The following is a 19,411-nucleotide window of genomic DNA, read 5'->3' as shown; positions in this document are numbered from 1 at the left end:
TATAAGGGTTCATTATGTGTTGTGAAAATTGTTTATGAAATATATTGAAAAGAAGAAAGAAAGGAAATTGAAAATTTTAGTTGGCACAATGTGCAACATACTTATGATTCGGAGTTGAGGACGAGATCCTCAAGTTTTTACATGATGTGAAATATTTAAACCGGGCTGCAAGCCACGGTAAAAGTTATGTAAGGACGAGGTCCTTGTGGTGAAATATTTATGAGTTTAATAATCTCCCTTTGTGAAATTAATTTGTACAATAATATTAATAGGGATTCATGCATGTTAGGCTTATCTAATAATTCTTGTATATTTTTTGTGCATATTCAGCCATTTTCGTGCTGTAAACATTGAGTTTTAACCTATGAGATGAGTGCCCAGGTGGCATTAAATGTGATTCATTAATCCGAGTAAGTAATCATGCGGTCTTCATGCCTCACATTCCGTTGTCAGTGTTGTGGAAATTCAAAATGAGGTGGTGGTTAATACGAGATTAATTGATGATGCTGGAATTAATTATGGACAACTTTTAAGACCAGAGATGTGGTGATGAGCATACATATGATGTGCTTCATGTCGTGATATCATTATGGTAATTCAGTGCTTGTGATGCCGAGATTGATGTTATTGATATATACCCTGTGGTGTTTTGTTGGGTTGCAGATGTGTTGTTGGAGTTATTTTGGTGTTACTCTGGCAGGTGGTTAGGCCCAATTACAGGGGAGACTCTGCCAAAAATTTCTAAAAAATTTGGGAGTTAGTAAAAATTTGGGGGATTGAGACATGCAAAAGAAGAGACAAATTATGTTATGTGTTTGAAGGCGAATGATCCTAAGCGGGGAAGAATGAAACACCCCAGAAAAAATTTGAAGTACTTCAACACTATCAAGAAAGTTGATGTATGCATAGGCACGAGTTGTTATAGCCAGTTGAGACTAATACCGTGCATCGAAGTAAGAATCAGGTATTTTGAAAATGATTGGAGAGTTAGGGATTTTTGCTCTAAAGCTTATAAGAATGGAGAAACGAAATAATCTCAATCGAGATGGTGTTGTCGGGCCCGTGTTAAATTGCAGGAATGTAGAATTGCCCACAATATATGTGCAAGAATATACTCAAGAATTTAAAGTCCTCAGAAAGATTCTTAGCACGTTCGAGGATGAATGTTTGTTTAAGAGGTAGGGAATGTAACGACCCGACTTGTCATTTTAAGAATTAATGTCTCATTCAATGACTTAAGATCTTGAGCAGCTTAGTATTATGTGTATTGACTTGCGTGCATGGTTGAATTAAGTTACCGGATGATTCGGGGTGATTTGGGACACTCGGTCCCTAAAACAGAAGCTTAAGTCTTAGGATTTTGACCATAGTCGGAAATGTGTGAAGATGACTCCGTAATAGAGTTCTGTCGGTTTCGTTAGCTCCGTTGGGTGATTTTGGACTTAGGAGCGTGTCCGGAAAATTATTTGGAGGTCCGTAGTGGAATTAAGCTTGAAATGGCGAAAGTCGAATTTTTGGAAAGTTTGACCGGGGGTTGAATTTTTGATATCGGGGTCGGAATCCGATTCTGGAAATTTGAATAGCTTTGTTATGTCAATTATGACTTGTGTGCAAAATTTGAAGTCATTCCGGATTGATTTGATGTGTTTCGGCACAAGATATAGAATTTGAAAGTTCAAAGTTCATAGATTTTGATTTGAGGTGTGATTCATCGTTTTGATGTTGTTCGATGTGATTTGAGGCCTCGAGCAGGTCCATGTTATGTTATGGGACTGGATGGTGTGATTGGACGGGGTCCCGAGGGGCTCGGATGAGTTTCGAGGTGGTTTTGGACCATTTCTAGGCCAATTATAGCTGGTGGTTTTTGGCTACAGCAGTGTGCTATGCGATCACGTGGAATTGGCCGCGATCGCGAAGCACAAAATGGGGGGAAATGGCCAGTGAATCGCGATCGCGGAAGGCTTTTCGCGATCGTGTAGAGGAAATTTTCTGTTGCACTGACCCGACTTTGGAAGCTTATATCTCGCAATTTATAAGGAATTTGGAGACGAAAGTTGTAGCCCTTTGTCTATAGTTTTCAGAAATGTAAACTATTTGTAATTTGAAGTTTTATACAAAAAGTTATGGTGGATACACTATAGGCTATACGGGAAGAGTTTTGAAATCTCTGTTGCATAGGGCTGACTTTGGAAGCTTATATCTCAAAATCTATAAGGAATTGGAGATGAGAAACAAATGAAAGTTATACCCCTTGGAATCTAGTTTTCAGAAAGTTAAATCATTCATCATTCGGAGTTTTGTACAAAACGTTATGACCGTTATACTAGAGGCTATCTGGAAGAGTTGTGAAGTTTGTTCTTCGCAATCGCGATTGGTTTTTCGCGATCGCGAAGAGCAATTTTGGGGCTGAAAAATTTTGTGCTTCGCGATCGCGAAGAGTAAATACCTGGGCAGTAGCTATATTTCGAGTTTTCAGCAATGTTTAACATATTTGGAGCTATGGAGCTCGGATTGAAGCGATTTTTGAGGTAATTTTTACCATATGGATTGGGTTAAGTGTTCTATATCCTAAAGTATTTATATTTCATGAATCTATGATTATATTCATCGTTTAATTAAGATTTTAATGGAAGAAATCAAGATTTTTGTAAAATCTTAAAAGTGTTTAGTTGTAGTTGGATTGTATTAAAGTTGTAGAAAAAATATTTATTAAGAACAATTTAGCTATATTTTATTTGTAGCAGATTTGTGCTATAGTTGTTTTACCTTTTATTTTGTTATTTTGTCCAGAATTCTACTACTTACAATAGAAAACATTTGTGGCATATCTTTTTGTTGAAAGTTGTTTTGATCTCGATATTGGTACTATATAATTTTTTACAGCATAACTACAATTATGTCTACAACTACTATACAAAAAAACAGAATCTATTCAATTTTAGCAGTGTTGTTAGGAAAAGCTTAAAACTAATAAATAAACCCAGTTTTTGAACAAAACAACTACACACCAGTTACATTAAGAGTTGAAATCTGTTTACCAAATATTCATTATAGGAGATTATCTTTATTCAAATTAGCAACACAATTATACCACAACTATAATTCTCCAGAACAGAACAAATACAACTGAATATGTCTTAAAGGACAGATAATCATCAACAGTACTGAGTAAAAAAAAAAATTCTTTATACTATATCAATTCTTATTTCCTTTTTGGAGTATTTCTACAAGATCTTTTGTTATGCCCTTCTTGTCCGCAGTTGCCACATGCAACCTTGTACTTTTTTATATTTATTTTATCATATGGTTTGTATCTTTATTTTTGAGGTCTCCCTGGCTGCCTTTTCCTAGTATGTGGCATTACAACTTCTTCTGCTATATGTTGTGGCACATTCCATTTACTTTCATCAGGCAGTGGGTCTACTGGTATTTCATAAGTATGCAGAAGGCTTTCCCTCGTATAATAAGGAGAACAATAGTTTTCACAAGACTCATTCCTGTGCCTCAAAGCCACCAAAGCATGTGGACAAGGAAGTTCATCAAGCTGAAATTGTCCACAACCACATCTCTTGTTTTAAAGGCAAACAATGAAGCGCTTCACACCATCTATCACAGTATGGATGTAATATGTTGAAGCCCTCACTTACATTTTTATTACAAACACACGACAAGTTGTTAGCTACAGATAAAAGATAAAATAACTATAATTATACAACAATATATCTACAATTATCAGTATATATTTAGTTTGATGAAATAAATGATTCGATGTTATTGGCCCAAACTTACTCTCATCTTCTGCGATAATATCCTATTGTCCTCCAACTCTTTGTTGTATTTTTTTCCAAGGTATGTGAACGTACCATTTGCATTCAATAACTTTTTATTAGTCTAACGTTCAAGAAGAGTCCTCATGTACTCTAATAGTTCAACTACGGGCAGCTCTCTTGCATCTTTGGTTTACTGCATTCAAGGATTCTGCAATGTTTGATGTCATCGTCCGTGTTCTGTTCACCGTAGCATGTACCCGAGACCATCCGTGATAGCGAATATCGTATAGGTATGTTTTAACACGTGTGTCGATCTCTTCAATCTTTGACATTCTTTCATTAAATTCATCAAATGTGTATGATCGTGCCGTGGCAAAGTACAATTCACTTAACTTTAGATGATCTTTCTTGAACTTTGACCTTACATTTGTCCAAATATTTCACATGCAAGCTTAATATGACATGCCAGTATAAACAATAGATGTTGCCTTCAATATACTCTCATTCCGGTCTGAAACAACACACATATTTGATTTTTCACTATATACATGTTTGAATTGCTCAAAAAACTACCTCCATGATACGTCATTTTCTAAATCAACAATGGTGTATGCTAGTGGTAATATGCTACTTATCACATAGGTAGTAAAAACAAAATTCAATTTCAGTAATAAAACTTAAAAATACAGTCTCAGAAATAACTTTATTATAATATTTTTATAATTAATCTACATTACATGTTGCATCCATTGTGCTAGCTGTTAGCATGATTCCCCTATATGCCGACTTCAAAAAGGTGCCATCAACTACTACAACTGGCCTACAATGCTCCCAACCCTTGATGGACGTACTAAGAGCAACAAGTACATACAAAAAATATTCATCTTCAGTCTTCTGCAATTTCACTACCGACCCCGGATAAGTTTTCTCCAAAATATACAAATAACTCGGCAAGCGACTGTAGGAATCAGCAGGATGGCCTCTCAAAAATTCCAAAGCATTTTTCTTTGCTCTCCAAGCTTGCATGTATGTTAAGTTCACACTATGTTCCGACAACATGTCAGTTTGTATGTCTTTTGGTATATATATTGTCTTATGATCCGTATATTTTGGCATCACCATGCTTCCAACTACCATGGAAGTAGTTTTGCGTTGTATATATGTGTTGTCCATCAAAGAGCATATGTGCAAGCTGTTAAATTTTTGAAACTTGAACAATGCTGATTCATTTATGCTGGTGGACTTGAAGTGCCACGTACAATTGTCCCCAACACATACGAGGCAGTAGCTACAGAAAAAAAATAATTTAAAAAATGTTATGCAAATTGTAGCTATAGAATACGAGGCTGTTTATGCCCAACAAATTGTTTTAAATAATTTATATACATAAAAACTATAACTTATACACAATATGAATTTGACAAATAAAATGTTCCTACCTTCCTGCACTAGACCTTTTTACCCTAAATTGAAACTTATTCATAAAAGAATAATGTTTCATTGCACTAACAATTATTTGCATGTGTTGGTTAACTTGGCCCACTTCAATTACATTTGGCGTATGTTCTGTTGTGATGATACTTTCATATTCCATAATTGCCGGAGATGTTGGCATATCGATCAACTTCACTATTCCTGATACTTCTCCAATTGTGTTATAATTATTTGACAATTGTACCACATTAGTATTACGATAATCAGAAGTACCTGCACTCAATTAAAAGTATAGTAATTCAGACCTCTGTATATTCAAGTGTTCAGTATTTGACAAAATACTTGTAGATATTTTGTTTTGTGATCACATTTTTATTTTTTCAAACCTTAAGTACTGTGTAACAGTTACACTTCAATTGTATTTAGAGACATAACAACTGAACTACATCTGTTATGTAGTATAATTGTAGATAATTTGTAGTAAAATTGTAGAACACTTGAAATTGAAAAACATCAGCACTTGAAAAACAGAGCAAACCTGTAATTGTGTTCGCATTCGACATACTGCATTCCAAATCGAAATCACGTACTGTTATACACAACAGATACATTCATAAGTTTTTTTTTTTTTTTTAGTCTCCATATACACTCGAACTCCCATATCGTTCCGAATTTCCATTGGATCATTAGATACTCTACAATTGCGGAATTCAATTGACTATAATTTGAATCTTCATTGACTACAATTCCATCAACATCAAAATCTTTGTATCTCTGAACGCTATCCCACCGACCATTGAGTTGAAGCATAATCGCCAATTTTGACATTATGTCGCGAAATTCAATTCAATTGTAGCTAATTGTTTGCAATTATTTTTTAGAAGCTTTTTTTGAGTTTGTTGACTTGTTTATGGAAAACTAGAGGAAATCTGCGTAACAGAAAGATTCTACAGATATGTTGCCTTGATTACGGTGCGATGATAGCCAGAGGAAATTTGCGTAATAGAAGGATTCTACAGATATGTTTGCCTTGATTATGGTGCGATGATTGCGTCTAAAATTTCTAACTGAAATATAAGCTATCCCAAAATCACGCGTCTAAATAAGGAAGTCTACCGCAGAAAGGAGTCTAGTTTAAACAAATGTATATTTATTGTAGCTAAAACGTGTTTAGGTCGGGTAAATTCTAAAATTGGGACATTTTTGGTAATAAGGTTTCAAATAATATATGAGAACGAAAAAATCTCATATGTAATTACTTCCGGCCGGCCGATCAAATGTGTTAAAAGCCCAATCTTTATTTTATTCCATGAGTCAAGACTTTAACATCAGGCCCTGAAATTGGACTCTATGCGGGCTTGGGCTAGAAGGTTTGGGTTGGGCCATGAGTATTCCACCCAAAGATGGGTTAAAGAGGAGGGTAAATTAGTAGAGCAACGAAAATTCGAAACCTTAAAAAGAGTCCAATTTTTTCAGAATTCCCACCCAAAAGGAAAACGTAGGCGGCGAACTGGCTTACCATTCACAACAATCCAAAATTCCAATAAATTTGTTGCAGTTGTTGCAGTTAAAGGAAATATTACAGATCTGACTAGTCTCTTTATCTTCTTCTCAAATCTCTCTCTCTATCTCTCTCTGCTTAGACCAAAAGTTCGAAGGTACGCTCATTTTCTTCTCTCCTCTCTGTAATTTGTTTCCCAGTTGTAGTTTGCTTTTCGGGAAAGAGATTTGGGTTAAAAACCCTAATTTTTTGTCTTTGTCTTTCTTTTCTTTTATCTTTCATGTTCGGTAAATCTTTGTTTGTTGTTGCTACTCAGCAAAATTGCCCTTTTCTCTTAGCTAACTCGGAGTAAAGATCTGTCTTCAATTGTTTAATTCCTGGGTAAAAAAAATAATCAGATTTTACTTCATCTTATGGATTTATCGTTGACACGAATTTTGAGAAGCTTTTTTATCTCTCTTAATTTTATGTTCTTCTGTGCTCCCTTTTTAGATTTGAGAAACAAAAACAAAATACTGACCTTTTCCTTTCTTGCTTTTTAAATTTAATTTAGATTTGAAGATGGCGGGGAAAGGAGGCAAAGGACTGCTAGCAGGAAAGACAACAGCGGCGGCAGCAGCAGCTGCAGCCAACAAAGAGAAAGACAAGAAAAGGCCCGTTTCTCGTTCATCACGTGCTGGTCTCCAGGTAATATTTGTTTCATCTTCTTATATTAAAAGATTTGTTCATTACAGCTTTTCTGTTGAAGGATTTCAAAAAACTTGCTAAAAGATTTGGGTTTTACAGTTTTTCTGTTGAAGGGTTTCATAGAAGGTGCAAACTTAAGTTAAAACTGGTTGAAAGTTTGTATTCCTTTTCACACAGTGGTTGCTTGTTCTGTTTTGTTATGTTGTTTTTTGTCTTAAAGATAGTACTGCTTCATATATTCTCCATGGACAATAGGAAAAATAGTGCTAGTAGTGTTTGTCAGCATGGTAGTAGTACAAAAACTAGTGCTAATGTAAGCAGATTAGAGTGCCTATTCTGTTTCATTATCCTTGTATATGTATACTTTCTTTTGATTCTAATTTGATTTGAGAATATAATTTGCCAAGTGAAAGACAATTAGCTGTCCATTCATGTATATAGGCATCTGAGGAGGTAGTTTCTCAAATGGTCATTCAACTTAGTGAAATTACCTAGTAAAGTCATTTATCCTTTTTTTGTCCCAATAATGTCACTTAAGTTCATACACTTATCTTACAAAGTAATAATGGCTAGCAAACCACTTTAAAAGTTACTTAAAATGGTTTTGGGTATAAAATCACTTACTATCTATACCATATATAATAAAGTATTAAATAACAAAGCAACAGTCCTACTTATTAAATTAGAATCTTTGCGATTTCAACCAATAGAATACCATACCATAAATAGCAATATAACAATAAAATATTTTCAAGTTAATATGGTTTAAAGCATACTGGTAATATTAATAATAAGGGTAAGAAACATTGAACTGAATGAGTTGTAGGTGTGGAGTTCCCCTTCTTTTTGGGAGGTATGTTTTCTGACTATTGATATCTAGTTCTGATCATCAAGAAATAACAATTAGGATCATCTTTTTCTTTGAGGATTTATAGAAATTGAAAATTATCTCTGATTTGGGGAAAATGTAGACCTTTTTTCCTTACAGATTCTATTATCTCCCATATTTGCTCCTTGACATTCTTATTCTAAATATAGAAGGGCAGATTTATCCCTCTTGAATAGAAAAAATAACTTGAATTAGTGTTTACACAAGATTTACATGAAAAGTTAATCTTTCTAATATTAGATGGGTTAGGGATTGCTAGTCTTTCAGGATTGCCTTTTTTCCCCCTGTTTCTATTTCTTCCCACTTATTATTCCACTTCCTCTTTTGTAGTCTTTTACTTCAACAAAAGTTAATCTAAGTGACAAGTAAAGATAGTCAAAATCAGAGTATTATATATACATATATTTTGGAACTCATGACACTTTCTTTTTGTTTCTTATTAAGTTAATGGAATAAATAAAAAACAAATCAAATAAACAATGTTAATAAAATCAGTAACTGACAGTTTTATATATATATTAACCGACAGTTAATATAATAAACAGTGTGAAGGTATAGTTTGTGGTTTTATATTCACAATCATTTCAAGTAATTTTTAAAGTGGTTTTCTAGCTATTGTTGCTTTGTAAGTAAGACAAATATATGAAGTACAGTGACTTTATTGGAACAAAAAAATGACTTTACTAGATAATTCATTAAGTTGAATAACTATTTGAGGAATTAACTTGATATGTATGTGTTACACAAACTGTATAGCCAAGAGTACAAGGACAAGTATGACAAAGAAAATACAGCAGACGTTATCTGTAAAATCCAGCCTGCTTACTTGTCCTTTGCAATGCAAGGCTAAACAACACGTCTAAAAGTGTAAATTACATTGTTGATATATGTCCAAAATGTCTTTAGCTTTTGGCATGAACATCATCTTTGAACTCATGCTGTATAATGAACACTCTGACAATAGCATTAAGATATCTATCTTATCAAGGCTGCATCATAGAAGATTATCTCACACAGTCGTGTGATATTCAATTTTTCTATCTAGGATATTTTCTTCTTCACTGCATCTAGCACAATGAACAGAAGTATAATTTTTACCAAGATATATTGTACAATGCTTGATATGATTTTTTTGGTACGTTTGGGGGATTATAGTTTCCAGTCGGTAGAATTCACCGTCAACTCAAGTCAAGAACCTCGGCCCATGGAAGGGTAGGAGCGACAGCAGCTGTTTACTCTGCTGCAATTCTGGAATACTTGACAGCAGAGGTTCTTGAATTGGCTGGTAATGCAAGCAAGGATCTCAAAGTGAAGAGGATCACACCCAGGCACTTGCAGCTTGCCATTCGTGGAGACGAGGAACTCGACACCCTTATTAAAGGGACCATTGCTGGTGGTGGTGTCATCCCTCACATTCACAAATCACTCATAAACAAAACCACCAAGGAGTGAAATACTCCTGCTTTTAATTTTGTTGTCTCTTGACTTAATGACAGGTCGTGTAAGTGTCTTTTGTTCTGTTCTCTGGTTTGATATCAGTAGGCTTGTGTATTTTAATTTAGGAACGTTTTCAGCTTCTCAGTCATGTTTGATCAAGTAAACTTGTAGGATGTAGTGGACACTGGAAATTTTAATTCGACATTTATATTGTCTTGTTGGTTGTTGATCAGTTGCTGTATCTATGTCATTGGACCTGTGTAGTAGATGCTTATTGTATTTTAGCGGTCTGTTTGGAAAATCTACAACCTTCTGACAGACCTAAATAAAGGCGTGTAGTTCGAATCACAGGATGACCACTTATGATTTTGTGTCGGCTGTTGAACTGCATCCTTTATTATCACAGAGCCTATGTTTGGGCAAGAATGGATTTTGAAATCACTGTATTCTATTGTACATTGCTTTTATCTGCGTTTGAGACTGACTTTATTATATTAAGCTTACGAGTGGTGTACAATAGATTATTGCGAGGATTAGGATGACACTGATTTGGAAGTATCAACTCTACAAAATGGAAATTAAATGAAATGGAGTTTAGGTGACACTAGAAATATTGAAATAGTATTGCGTAATAGAGCAAATTTAGCATAAAGTTAAAGAAAATAACTTATGGTCCATGATAATCTATAGATATTTGTGTATTATAAATAAATAACATGCAAAGTTATTTAAACGTACGATTATTTTTCGAACAAACTAAGAATAAGGTGTCTCGTATAAGTTATAGCTAATTAGTGCCTACGTTGATCTAGAAATTACTATAAGAAAGGTGTTTCAGGTGAGGCCGAAATTAAGCCATGTAATCTTTATTAGTGAACCAGTCGACACAAGAGAGGTGGATTCTATTTTATGATGTCTTCCACTGAAGAAACAAAGAGAAGAAAAAAGATTAGAATAGAAGAAGGGAGTGCTCTCTCGAAGGAGGCTGCAGAGGCATCTTCTTCCCCACTTTTCTTTTATCTCCTTTTTTCAAGGAAAAAGTAAATGTGTTTAAGACTTTAAATTTTATGCACTTAAACTTAATTTTTATGATAAATATAACAATTACTAATTTGACGAAATGGTAACTAGCTTAATATCACATATTAAAGTACACTATCACTATTTATAACCTGAAAAAAGAAAAAAGCTTATTCAATTAAGTTTTGTTTTGGTAGGGGCATGATGTAAGCAACTTAATACTAGTATTGGCAATATGTCTAATTCACTTGAGGTATCAAGATTTAGAGGCTGTCCTAATATACTCTTACATTCTCTTTTGTTTGTTTGTATGTACTTCTGATCGCCCATATATAATTATAATACTTTCTACTATAAAATTGTCATTTTCTCCCACAATTTGTATCATTTATTCTTCTACTAATCCAAAGTTGCTATTCATCACACTGAGCTTCTTTCTCTCTCTTTCTAATGGAAGCAAATCTTGTTCAACCCTACCATAGCTTTTCAACAGTATCCATGAGAAACAGAAATAAGATCAATACTTATAAATACAAAAATATACCATATCCACTATGCTCCATATTAACGAAGCCACCTGCAAATAATCAAAATCATAATGCAGAAACAACCACAGGCAGTTCTTCCAATAATGTTTACAAAGATAATTGGTTCGATCGTCTCGCCATTAATCATCTCTCTCAAAGTATACAAGCTACCACAGGTAAATTAAGATACTAGTCTCTCTCCTTTAATTTATATTTTTTAATGTTTTTTTAAGTTAATTTATAGGATTAAGAAACAATAAGAGTGGATATGAAGGCTTGGCGGAGGCTGCAAAGATGGTATATACCAACTTTAACTCAACGCGTCAAGTAAATCTTGTTGTTGAAGCTCTTCAAAAGGCATTCCCTAAGCCTATTCTTTCCCTGGCAAGTTCATGTCTTTTTTTTCCTTATCTCAAATTTATTTAGTGACTTTCTGTAATATTTAAGCATATTTGGGTGAATTTTTAGTGACTTTCTGTAATACTTAGGTAAAGTTGAGTGATTCTTTTGTTACAGTAAACGGATTAATGATTCTGGTGCAATAAAATGAAAAGTTGAGTAAACATGTATGAATCCAATTTTCTGCAGGCTAACATGCACGTTAATATTTAGGCAGTAGGACAAAAGTTAGATGCTTCTGATTCCAAAGTAGAGCTTCATATCAGAGAACTTTGGTTTTATCATAGATCCTTTCTTGTTATTATCTTCTATCACCCAATTGCACTTCCAACTGGAAAACCCTTTTTTAATGCTACTATTTCGTCGGAGTATTATTTAAAGGCAAACACTGCTCAATGGCCCGTCTATATTTTTCTCAAACAAAACAGAAATTATTAGGTAATGGGACAAAGACAGAAAGAGCTAGCACATAAAACAAGTTGCTTAAAATATTTTTCTATCCAACAAATCGGTAATTATTATGCCTTTACACAATGTTGGTAGTGATGACTGGGGATGACATGTTGGTGATGTTTTAAAAATATCGAGAAGTAAAACGTGAAACGGAAAATTGTTTTAGCTTGTCACTTGAATAATAATACTTCATTAATACAAACTGTTTTTTGTAGCGAAATTAATTTATATGTATCGACGTTATAAATAAATATAATTATTTAAACATGTAGCCAATAATTTGTCTTATTTTCATATTATTATTATCTCACTTATTAAAACATATATAAACTTTAGATGAAGATGGTACTACCACAATCTAAGTGGGCAAGAGAGTATTGCGCTGCTTTCACCAGAGTCTTCTTCTCTTGGCTAGTGGGACCCTGTGAGGTACGCTCTTAAATATTCCTAATTATTTGTGACAGGAATCTTGTAACTGTCCGCACATAAAACAGTGTATCATGTCACAACACGTTTTTATTTTTACGTATGTAATGGAATAACAATTAAACCAGTGATAACATTGGCAATAACAACGAACAAAAATGAAGGAGTAACATTGAAAAATGAAACAACCACAGGACCTTAAATGGAAGTAACCATCACAGTATTAGGTATGGGTTTTAGACGAATTCAATAACTATCGCTTCGATCATGTATTTGTTTTAAAAAATCTATTAAATATATATAAATATTTAATTTGCATATAGATTCACCCGGATGAACACTCAAACATACAAACTTGCCTAATTCTCTAATAGCCCCACTGAATGGGAGGGCGAAGCAAGCTCCTCTTCCTCCTTCATCACTCTCTATTTACGGCCTTTTTTTTGGTGGACAAAGATTTTTTAGTCTTCCGTGAACGCAGTAACTAAAATGAACTAGCAATGAATTCATTAGCAAATTCAGAACTCATAAAGTTCAAAGTCTGGCTCCTCTATTTCTTAATCATTCTCTCATGCTTGAAGGTGAAAGAGTCAGAATTTAACGGGAGAAAGGAAAACAATGTGGTCCACATCAAAAAATGCAGGTATTTATCTGTTTCTCGGTCCAGTCTTGAGATTGTCTATTGTTATGGTGATGGTATAGGAATTCACTATCTGTTTCAACAAACGTAAGTATTTTATATTAATTCCCAAACCTTTTAATTCCATTCTTCACAAATGAAATACATTGTAGGTTTCTGGAGGAAACCAATTGCGTGGGAATGTGCACTAACCTCTGCAAGATGCCTTCTCAATTGTTCATCAAGGATACATTAGGAATGCCAGTGAACATGGTACCAAGTAAGTATACCAAATGCTAATACATACTTGTACATTCTTCAAAAACAAATATTTCAAAGAGTAATTTGTAGTTTTATGTCAACAAGAATAAGCTTAAATCACCTTACCCTATTGAAAGAGTAATAGTACCTGCACTAGAACTTGGAGACTTTGCATATCACTTCATTGGGAGGCCCCACCTTGATGCCACTGAAGGTGCAATTCTGAAAAAGTATCATCATATTGCTGTTGAAAATTGTAGCAAATAGCAGACAATATTTTGTATTTTTTATGTCAACAAGAATCCATCGTGTCTCATATTGTGAGGATTCATCATAAATTGACTAGTTTTACGCTAACTGTTAACCTACTAGGATTCTTCTCAGCCCTCCTATATTCGGGCTTGGGACTAGCAATGTGTGCAAACTCACACAAAACGGTGACATGGACAGTGAATAACCGACTCCAACGTGCTTAGAATTTAAGGCATAGTTGTTGTAGTTTATGCCAACAAGAATTCAACCAAGGCAAAGGAGGGAGGGGAAAAAAGAGGAGAAAAAATGAATTAGATGAATTAGACTTGTCTCACAATGCTAAGTGCAGGATTCCTTTTTCAAATGTAGAAAAGTAATAGTTCATGCACTTCCCATCCCCACATCCAATCATTTTTCCATGACCTACACTAATCATATGGTAAGAAAAAGAGCCAAATTCTACATATAACAGATGTTGAGACCTTTGCTTAATTTGCAGACTTTGATGATATGAGCTGTGAGATGATATTTGGACAGGATGCTCCCCCACCAGATACAGATCCAGCATTTGTGCAGCCATGCTACAAATTATGTAACTTTTTCAACTACTATAGTTGCAAATTTTTATTAATCTATGCCCTTCTTCTCTTTAGCCAGAGATTCAAATCTATGCAGAAGCTGACATTTCGGGAAAACAAATGTTATGAAACAAATAAAACTATCATGGATATTGAGTGTGCCAGAATATGTTACTCATGTTTTTTCTACAAAATTCGCGCAGGCAAACTTGGCAATAAACACCAACAGGATTGCAACAGTCAAATGAAGAAGAAAGATGTGGAGATTTCATAACGCCGTTCATATATCCTTTCAATTTATTTTCATATCAAAACATCGGTAACTGGAGAGGTGTCACAGGAACCAATTAGAATACACATACGGGTATTACCAGATAAATTTCTGAATATTGTTTGAAATTATTCGATTGCAGGTATAAAACATGGTATGAATTTATCTTCAGAAAGTACACCAAAATTTAAAGAAATATGAAAACTGCAGCTATATCTCCTAAGATGTTTTAACTTCTGGTCAAGTGAAAACAGACTACTTCCCGAGCCACATGATACAAACCATAAGATATAAGCTCAGAATATTAGATATCCAGCAAACCGTGCTGATTACTGGTCCACAAAAACTAGAAACAAACGTCATAAGGGGTAACTCCATTGTCAGAAAATTATTTCGAGCTAATTATTTCTTAGTATGAGTATGACAATCAGAAATGAACAGATATAGTAATGAAGAACCAAAAGAATGCTTCAACATATTGAAGTAGTACAAGTGTGATTGCAGCAATTCCTCTAACAGTTAGATGTGGTTAGTCCAACAAGTAATTTTTCTCAAAGACTTTGTGTCACATCTTATCCAGCTTGAACTGTAACCTCACAATTTTGGATGATCACCAACAAACATATTATAAAGCAGACGCTATGATTTGTATAATCTGGCAACAGAAGCCAATTAGTGAATGAAAATGCAATAGAATAGAAGCAGAGGTAGAGCTAAGATTTTAACTTTATGGGTTCTGGATTTAGAACGTCAACTTTAAGATAATAACTGAGTTTTAAACTTATAATTTGTACATATGTAATGAACTTTTTAACACAAATGCACTGTTTAAGCAAACACTATTAAGTTCGGCCGAACCCGTTCCTAGGCTTCTAGCCCACCCCTGACTAGAAGGATCCAGAAGGCGAGTAAGACCGGATATTTGATGTCTTATCTTCTTCTGCGTGCATATAGTTGAAACTGAAAGATGGTTTCATGAATCCTTTGATGGACTTTAGACAGTATTGCACATTCTTACTGCTAAGGCCTATTGGGCAATGCAATAGTTTACCTTGTTTTGGTAAAGAGTGAAAAAATCTTTTGTAAGGTTCCGGGGTAGCAAGGGTGGACCTAGGTTGTCTGCCAACTTCATTAGTTAACGACCGAAAGAGCATATAAGTTTGTGCTGTCATTTCTACACCACTTGAATATTGACGTACAAGGTTGCTTTTTTTGTTTTACTTCTCCAAATTACATGATGTTCAAGTCAGACGGCACATAACTTTACTATTCTATCGAGCATCTGCTACCTCCCACTGTACATCAGTTTATTTACTCATAGGCCACAATCTTGGGTGCGTAGAGTTGTTATAAAAAAAATAAATACAGGAGCATTTAGTATTTTGTTGTTTTCTTTTTCACATTAAAATATAAGAAAAAAGTAGTTCAGTTATGTCAACTTAAAATGTAAATGAATTCCAGCAAACATCAAAACACCATAAATTTTTAGAGAAGTGAGATCTACCACTTTGCCATTCATGGAACTATAGAGTAGACGCCAACTATCATGTCATGTGACAAAAGAAGAAGGTAAAGGAAGATGTTTCAATTCTTGATAAGGGAAGTCCGCAGCATGATGCTATTGACTACTGAGCGTGTCCCTTTCTTTCATTTGTATTTAACTATCCAAGGTATAGGTAAACACAGTACAGAGTTGATAAATTTGGACGAGGACATCTTACAGGACGAAAAGGCTTGAGAATTATTTAACTTGACAAATATTTTAACATGCTGTAATAACATTAGCAACAGACTCTATCCAATCAAAGTCCATAGCCACTTTTAGACAAGGGAGGTTCTTCAATTTCATGAACTAACTGAAGCCTTGAGTTGTCAAATTTCTCCCCATCACCCCACAGTGCATAGGCCTCCTCTCCATGTACTGCATTATCTCCTTCACTTACCTCTTCTTCTGTCATCCTCAGAGGAACCACCATCCTAATTAATAAGCAAATCACACTAGTGCTAATCACATTCCAAACGAAAACAAATCCAATGCCTATTAATTGTACCCATAATTGCCTGAGCCCTGCACGCGACCTCCCATTTTGAATGCCATAAGCAAAGCCTATATACTTTGGCCAATCATCAACCATGTAGAAGATGCGACTGAGTCTTGGATTTGCCAATACACCTGCTAGAATCGCGCCTAAGGTTCCTGCTACCGCGTGTGTGTGGAACACTGCCATGGTGTCGTCTACTTGTTTTAGTAACCACATTTTCTTGTGGAGGAACATCATACTGAACCATGGAATGCATCCGGACATTAACCCCATTAGTATTGCTGCCCAACCTTGCACCACCCCTGTTGAATTGCCATGTTAGAATTCTTTAATCAGTTACCACCACATATTGGCCCACAATTTTTTTCTCATGGCCCGAGCCTATAGGTCTTAACATTGGTGTTCTTTTTTTTGAGTTCAAGCATCAAGAATTACAGGCAGAGGAAAATCCAGAATATATGCAATGAGCGCACGTGCATCTGCTATATCAATCTAGGACTATAAATACACTCACTGCTATTAAATTCTACATTTACCACCATATATTGCGTACAACATAATTTCTCATTGTCCAAAGATCAAGAATATAAGCAGTGAATGCATATGCATCCAATGTCTCAAGCTTGGACTAAACGTATGCATACTGAAAGTTCTTTAAAAATAGGTATGTTATATTAAGATGTGCACTCGCTGCCTTAACATTCTAAATTTAACCCTCTTATAGGTGAGACCTGAGGTTCTACTGGAAGAAAACGAGAAAAGCGAGCACTTGGTACAAATAGTTACCTGCTGCAGGAGTAATGCAAACTAAGCCAGTGATCATCCCTTGGGTAGCACCAATGACAGAAGGCTTTTCATAGAAGAGAATGTCTAACATTAGCCAAGTGAGCAAACTCGCAGCAGCGCATACATGCGTGTTAAGCACAGCTAAGGATGCATCAAGACTAGCAACATATGGATCGCCGCCATTGAATCCTGTCCATCCCATCCATAGAATGCCAGCACCAGCCAACATTAACAATATGTTATTTGGTGGGAACCTCTCCCTGTCTCTTGGCGCCCTTGGTCCGACCTACATCCATTCTTTATACTTTAGAATCTCATAGTTTCTAGAGTTATTAGGCATCTAATAGCAATTTTTCCATATACTAATAAAAATGGAACCAAGAAATATATTAGTGCTACATTGACCTAAAGTCTTTCTATTATACAGGAGTTCAAATGAAACTGAAAGAAAAATGAATGTGATACAAAACAATATTTTATTTGACTTCCAAATTTTAATAGAAATTTCTTATTGACGAGCTACAACAGTTACACGTATATTAAAACAACTAAAAGGATTATTGATATCAGTTCAAATGGAAGGAAAAAAATCTGTTGATAAATGATTCCCAATTTGTTGGCTATTACTTATGGAATCCTGCGCTGTTTGATCTTATAGTCCAAATAACGCTCCAAATGCCTATACATAGAAGCATCTTATGTATCTTTGCTCACAGAAATTGTGACATCTCGAGTGAGATACATACCCAATAAGCTGCAGTGAAACCAGCAACACCAGAAGAAAGGTGAATAACAAAACCTCCGGAATAGTCAATAACTCCCATTCGGAACAACCAACCTTGAGGGCACCAAATACTAAAAGCACCAACTGTATAAGAAAAAGTAAGCCAAAGAGGAACGAACAACATCCATGCAATAAAATTCATCCTCCCAAGCAAGGCACCAGCTATTAGAATCAAAGTGATGGCCGCAAACACAAACTGAAAATAAACCATGGAAGCATTTGGATACTTGCCGAAAAATGCTTGACTCATTAGGAACTTCTGGTCCAAGGCATGAATATCTGGTTTTCCAAGAAATGGAACTAATGTGTCACCAAAGGCTAATTGATATCCCCAGCCAACCCAACAAACAAGGACTGCTGCAAAAGCGTAAAGGGCCATCAGAGCCGAGTTGAGAGCCCATTTCTTCTTGACGATGCTACCATAAAGGATGACAAGACCTGGTATTAAGACATTATTTTAATTAGATAATCAAAAGTGTGTTCTTTCTAACTATTTATTCTTTAAGAGAAATGGTCCCATAATTCAACATGATATCAGAGCTATGTCTCGACACATTCGGTGACATCAGGCCTGATTTTTTATCATGGACCAATTAAACACGTGAAAACTTTTTTTATGCTTTTTGAGTGGCATTGAGATTTGAACCCAAGAATTCTGCGTACTCTAAAACAAGAATGTTTTGAGTATATCATCTAACAATATTATTGACAAGAGTTATAGGCTTATAGCGTAAGAGTCCTAATACCTGGAACACTTTGAAGGCCAACGAGAGTGGCTGAAGTCAATTGCCAAGCGTTATCAGCTTTGTTCATCCATGGGGGATTTGCATCATCTGGTTGGAGGTTTCTAGGCAAGTACGCCATTATTATTAGTTGAAGATTTCAGAATACCGATATAAAAAAAAAGGTGCATAAATTCACTGCTCGAAAATCACACAGAAGATCGATGAGAATATGCGCTATATGAATCTTGAATGTAGGATTCTTTAGATTACAGGCGGAGAATTCAAGCGCTAGAGTTAAAAAGCAAGTGCGAAACAGGATTGATGTACGCAGCTTTGGAGATCCAGGTCGATACTTCCCAACTGTAGGAAATTCTGAGTTAACTAAGATACAATTTTGTATTCCCTTATATATTAATATTGCTACTTCATTTGCATTAAAAATGGCATTAAATTGGCTCTTAGCTTGACTTACATCATCAACTTTATCTTCTTTCATGCAGCAGGTGATATCATGCATGCCAGGAAGTTGAAGGACAAATGAACAATTTGA

At 35.0% G+C, this 19,411-nt stretch overlaps 3 protein-coding genes across 5 annotated transcripts; 2 read left to right on the top strand and 1 right to left on the bottom strand.

Annotated features, from left to right (window-relative positions):
- The first annotated feature begins 6,647 nt into the window (after nt 1-6,647).
- LOC104096482 (probable histone H2A variant 1) lies at nt 6,648-9,950 on the top strand. 2 transcript variants are annotated; one of them, XM_009602857.4, is made up of 3 exons: nt 6,648-6,862; nt 7,259-7,392; nt 9,437-9,950. In XM_009602857.4, exons 2-3 carry the CDS (start codon nt 7,267-7,269, stop codon nt 9,731-9,733), a joined length of 423 nt encoding a protein of 140 aa, XP_009601152.1. In that variant the 5' UTR covers nt 6,648-6,862; nt 7,259-7,266; the 3' UTR covers nt 9,734-9,950. The 2 variants fall into 2 exon arrangements, with proteins under 2 accessions (XP_009601152.1, XP_070044995.1); XM_070188894.1 differs by having other exon boundaries at nt 6,697-6,862; nt 7,267-7,392.
- Nucleotides 9,951-11,118: 1,168 nt separating this feature from the next.
- LOC104096483 (beta-carotene isomerase D27, chloroplastic) lies at nt 11,119-14,699 on the top strand. Of its 2 annotated transcripts, none has more exons than XM_070188887.1 (7): nt 11,119-11,441; nt 11,540-11,649; nt 12,454-12,546; nt 13,125-13,186; nt 13,336-13,442; nt 14,175-14,267; nt 14,457-14,699. In XM_070188887.1, exons 1-7 carry the CDS (start codon nt 11,189-11,191, stop codon nt 14,525-14,527), a joined length of 789 nt encoding a protein of 262 aa, XP_070044988.1. In that variant the 5' UTR covers nt 11,119-11,188; the 3' UTR covers nt 14,528-14,699. The 2 variants fall into 2 exon arrangements, with proteins under 2 accessions (XP_070044988.1, XP_009601154.1); XM_009602859.4 differs by having other exon boundaries at nt 11,122-11,441; nt 11,510-11,649.
- A 251-nt stretch (nt 14,700-14,950) lies between these two features.
- LOC104096485 (ammonium transporter 2 member 5-like) lies at nt 14,951-19,192 on the bottom strand. The gene is made up of 4 exons (XM_018770931.3): nt 18,883-19,192; nt 18,099-18,574; nt 17,353-17,638; nt 14,951-16,868 (listed from the first exon to the last, which is right to left on the bottom strand). The coding sequence occupies exons 1-4, from the start codon at nt 18,998-19,000 to the stop codon at nt 16,327-16,329; spliced, it is 1,422 nt and encodes a 473-aa protein (XP_018626447.1). The 5' UTR covers nt 19,001-19,192; the 3' UTR covers nt 14,951-16,326.
- Between the last annotated feature and the right edge of the window lie 219 nt (nt 19,193-19,411).

This window comes from Nicotiana tomentosiformis, chromosome 1, assembly GCF_000390325.3.
Source record: "Nicotiana tomentosiformis chromosome 1, ASM39032v3, whole genome shotgun sequence".
NCBI classification, from domain to species: domain Eukaryota; kingdom Viridiplantae; phylum Streptophyta; class Magnoliopsida; order Solanales; family Solanaceae; genus Nicotiana; species Nicotiana tomentosiformis.
Note: the sequence above shows the minus strand (reverse complement) of the source record. Positions and strands in the feature narration are given on the sequence as shown.

Excerpts from the sequence above, each read along its gene's own strand:
- LOC104096485 (XM_018770931.3), bottom strand. The coding sequence starts at position 19,000 with ATGGCGTACTTGCCTAGAAACCTCCAACCAGATGATGCAAATCCCCCA. Across the intron at positions 18,575-18,882 it reads TGGCCTTCAAAGTGTTCCAG|GTCTTGTCATCCTTTATGGT; the intron begins GTATTAGGACTC and ends TCTTAATACCAG. Across the intron at positions 17,639-18,098 it reads GTTTCACTGCAGCTTATTGG|GTCGGACCAAGGGCGCCAAG; the intron begins GTATGTATCTCA and ends GAATGGATGTAG.
- LOC104096483 (XM_009602859.4), top strand. The coding sequence starts at position 11,189 with ATGGAAGCAAATCTTGTTCAACCCTACCATAGCTTTTCAACAGTATCC. Across the intron at positions 11,650-12,453 it reads CTAAGCCTATTCTTTCCCTG|ATGAAGATGGTACTACCACA; the intron begins GCAAGTTCATGT and ends TATAAACTTTAG. Across the intron at positions 14,268-14,456 it reads GCAGCCATGCTACAAATTAT|GCAAACTTGGCAATAAACAC; the intron begins GTAACTTTTTCA and ends AAATTCGCGCAG.
- LOC104096482 (XM_009602857.4), top strand. The coding sequence starts at position 7,267 with ATGGCGGGGAAAGGAGGCAAAGGACTGCTAGCAGGAAAGACAACAGCG. Across the intron at positions 7,393-9,436 it reads CATCACGTGCTGGTCTCCAG|TTTCCAGTCGGTAGAATTCA; the intron begins GTAATATTTGTT and ends GGGGGATTATAG.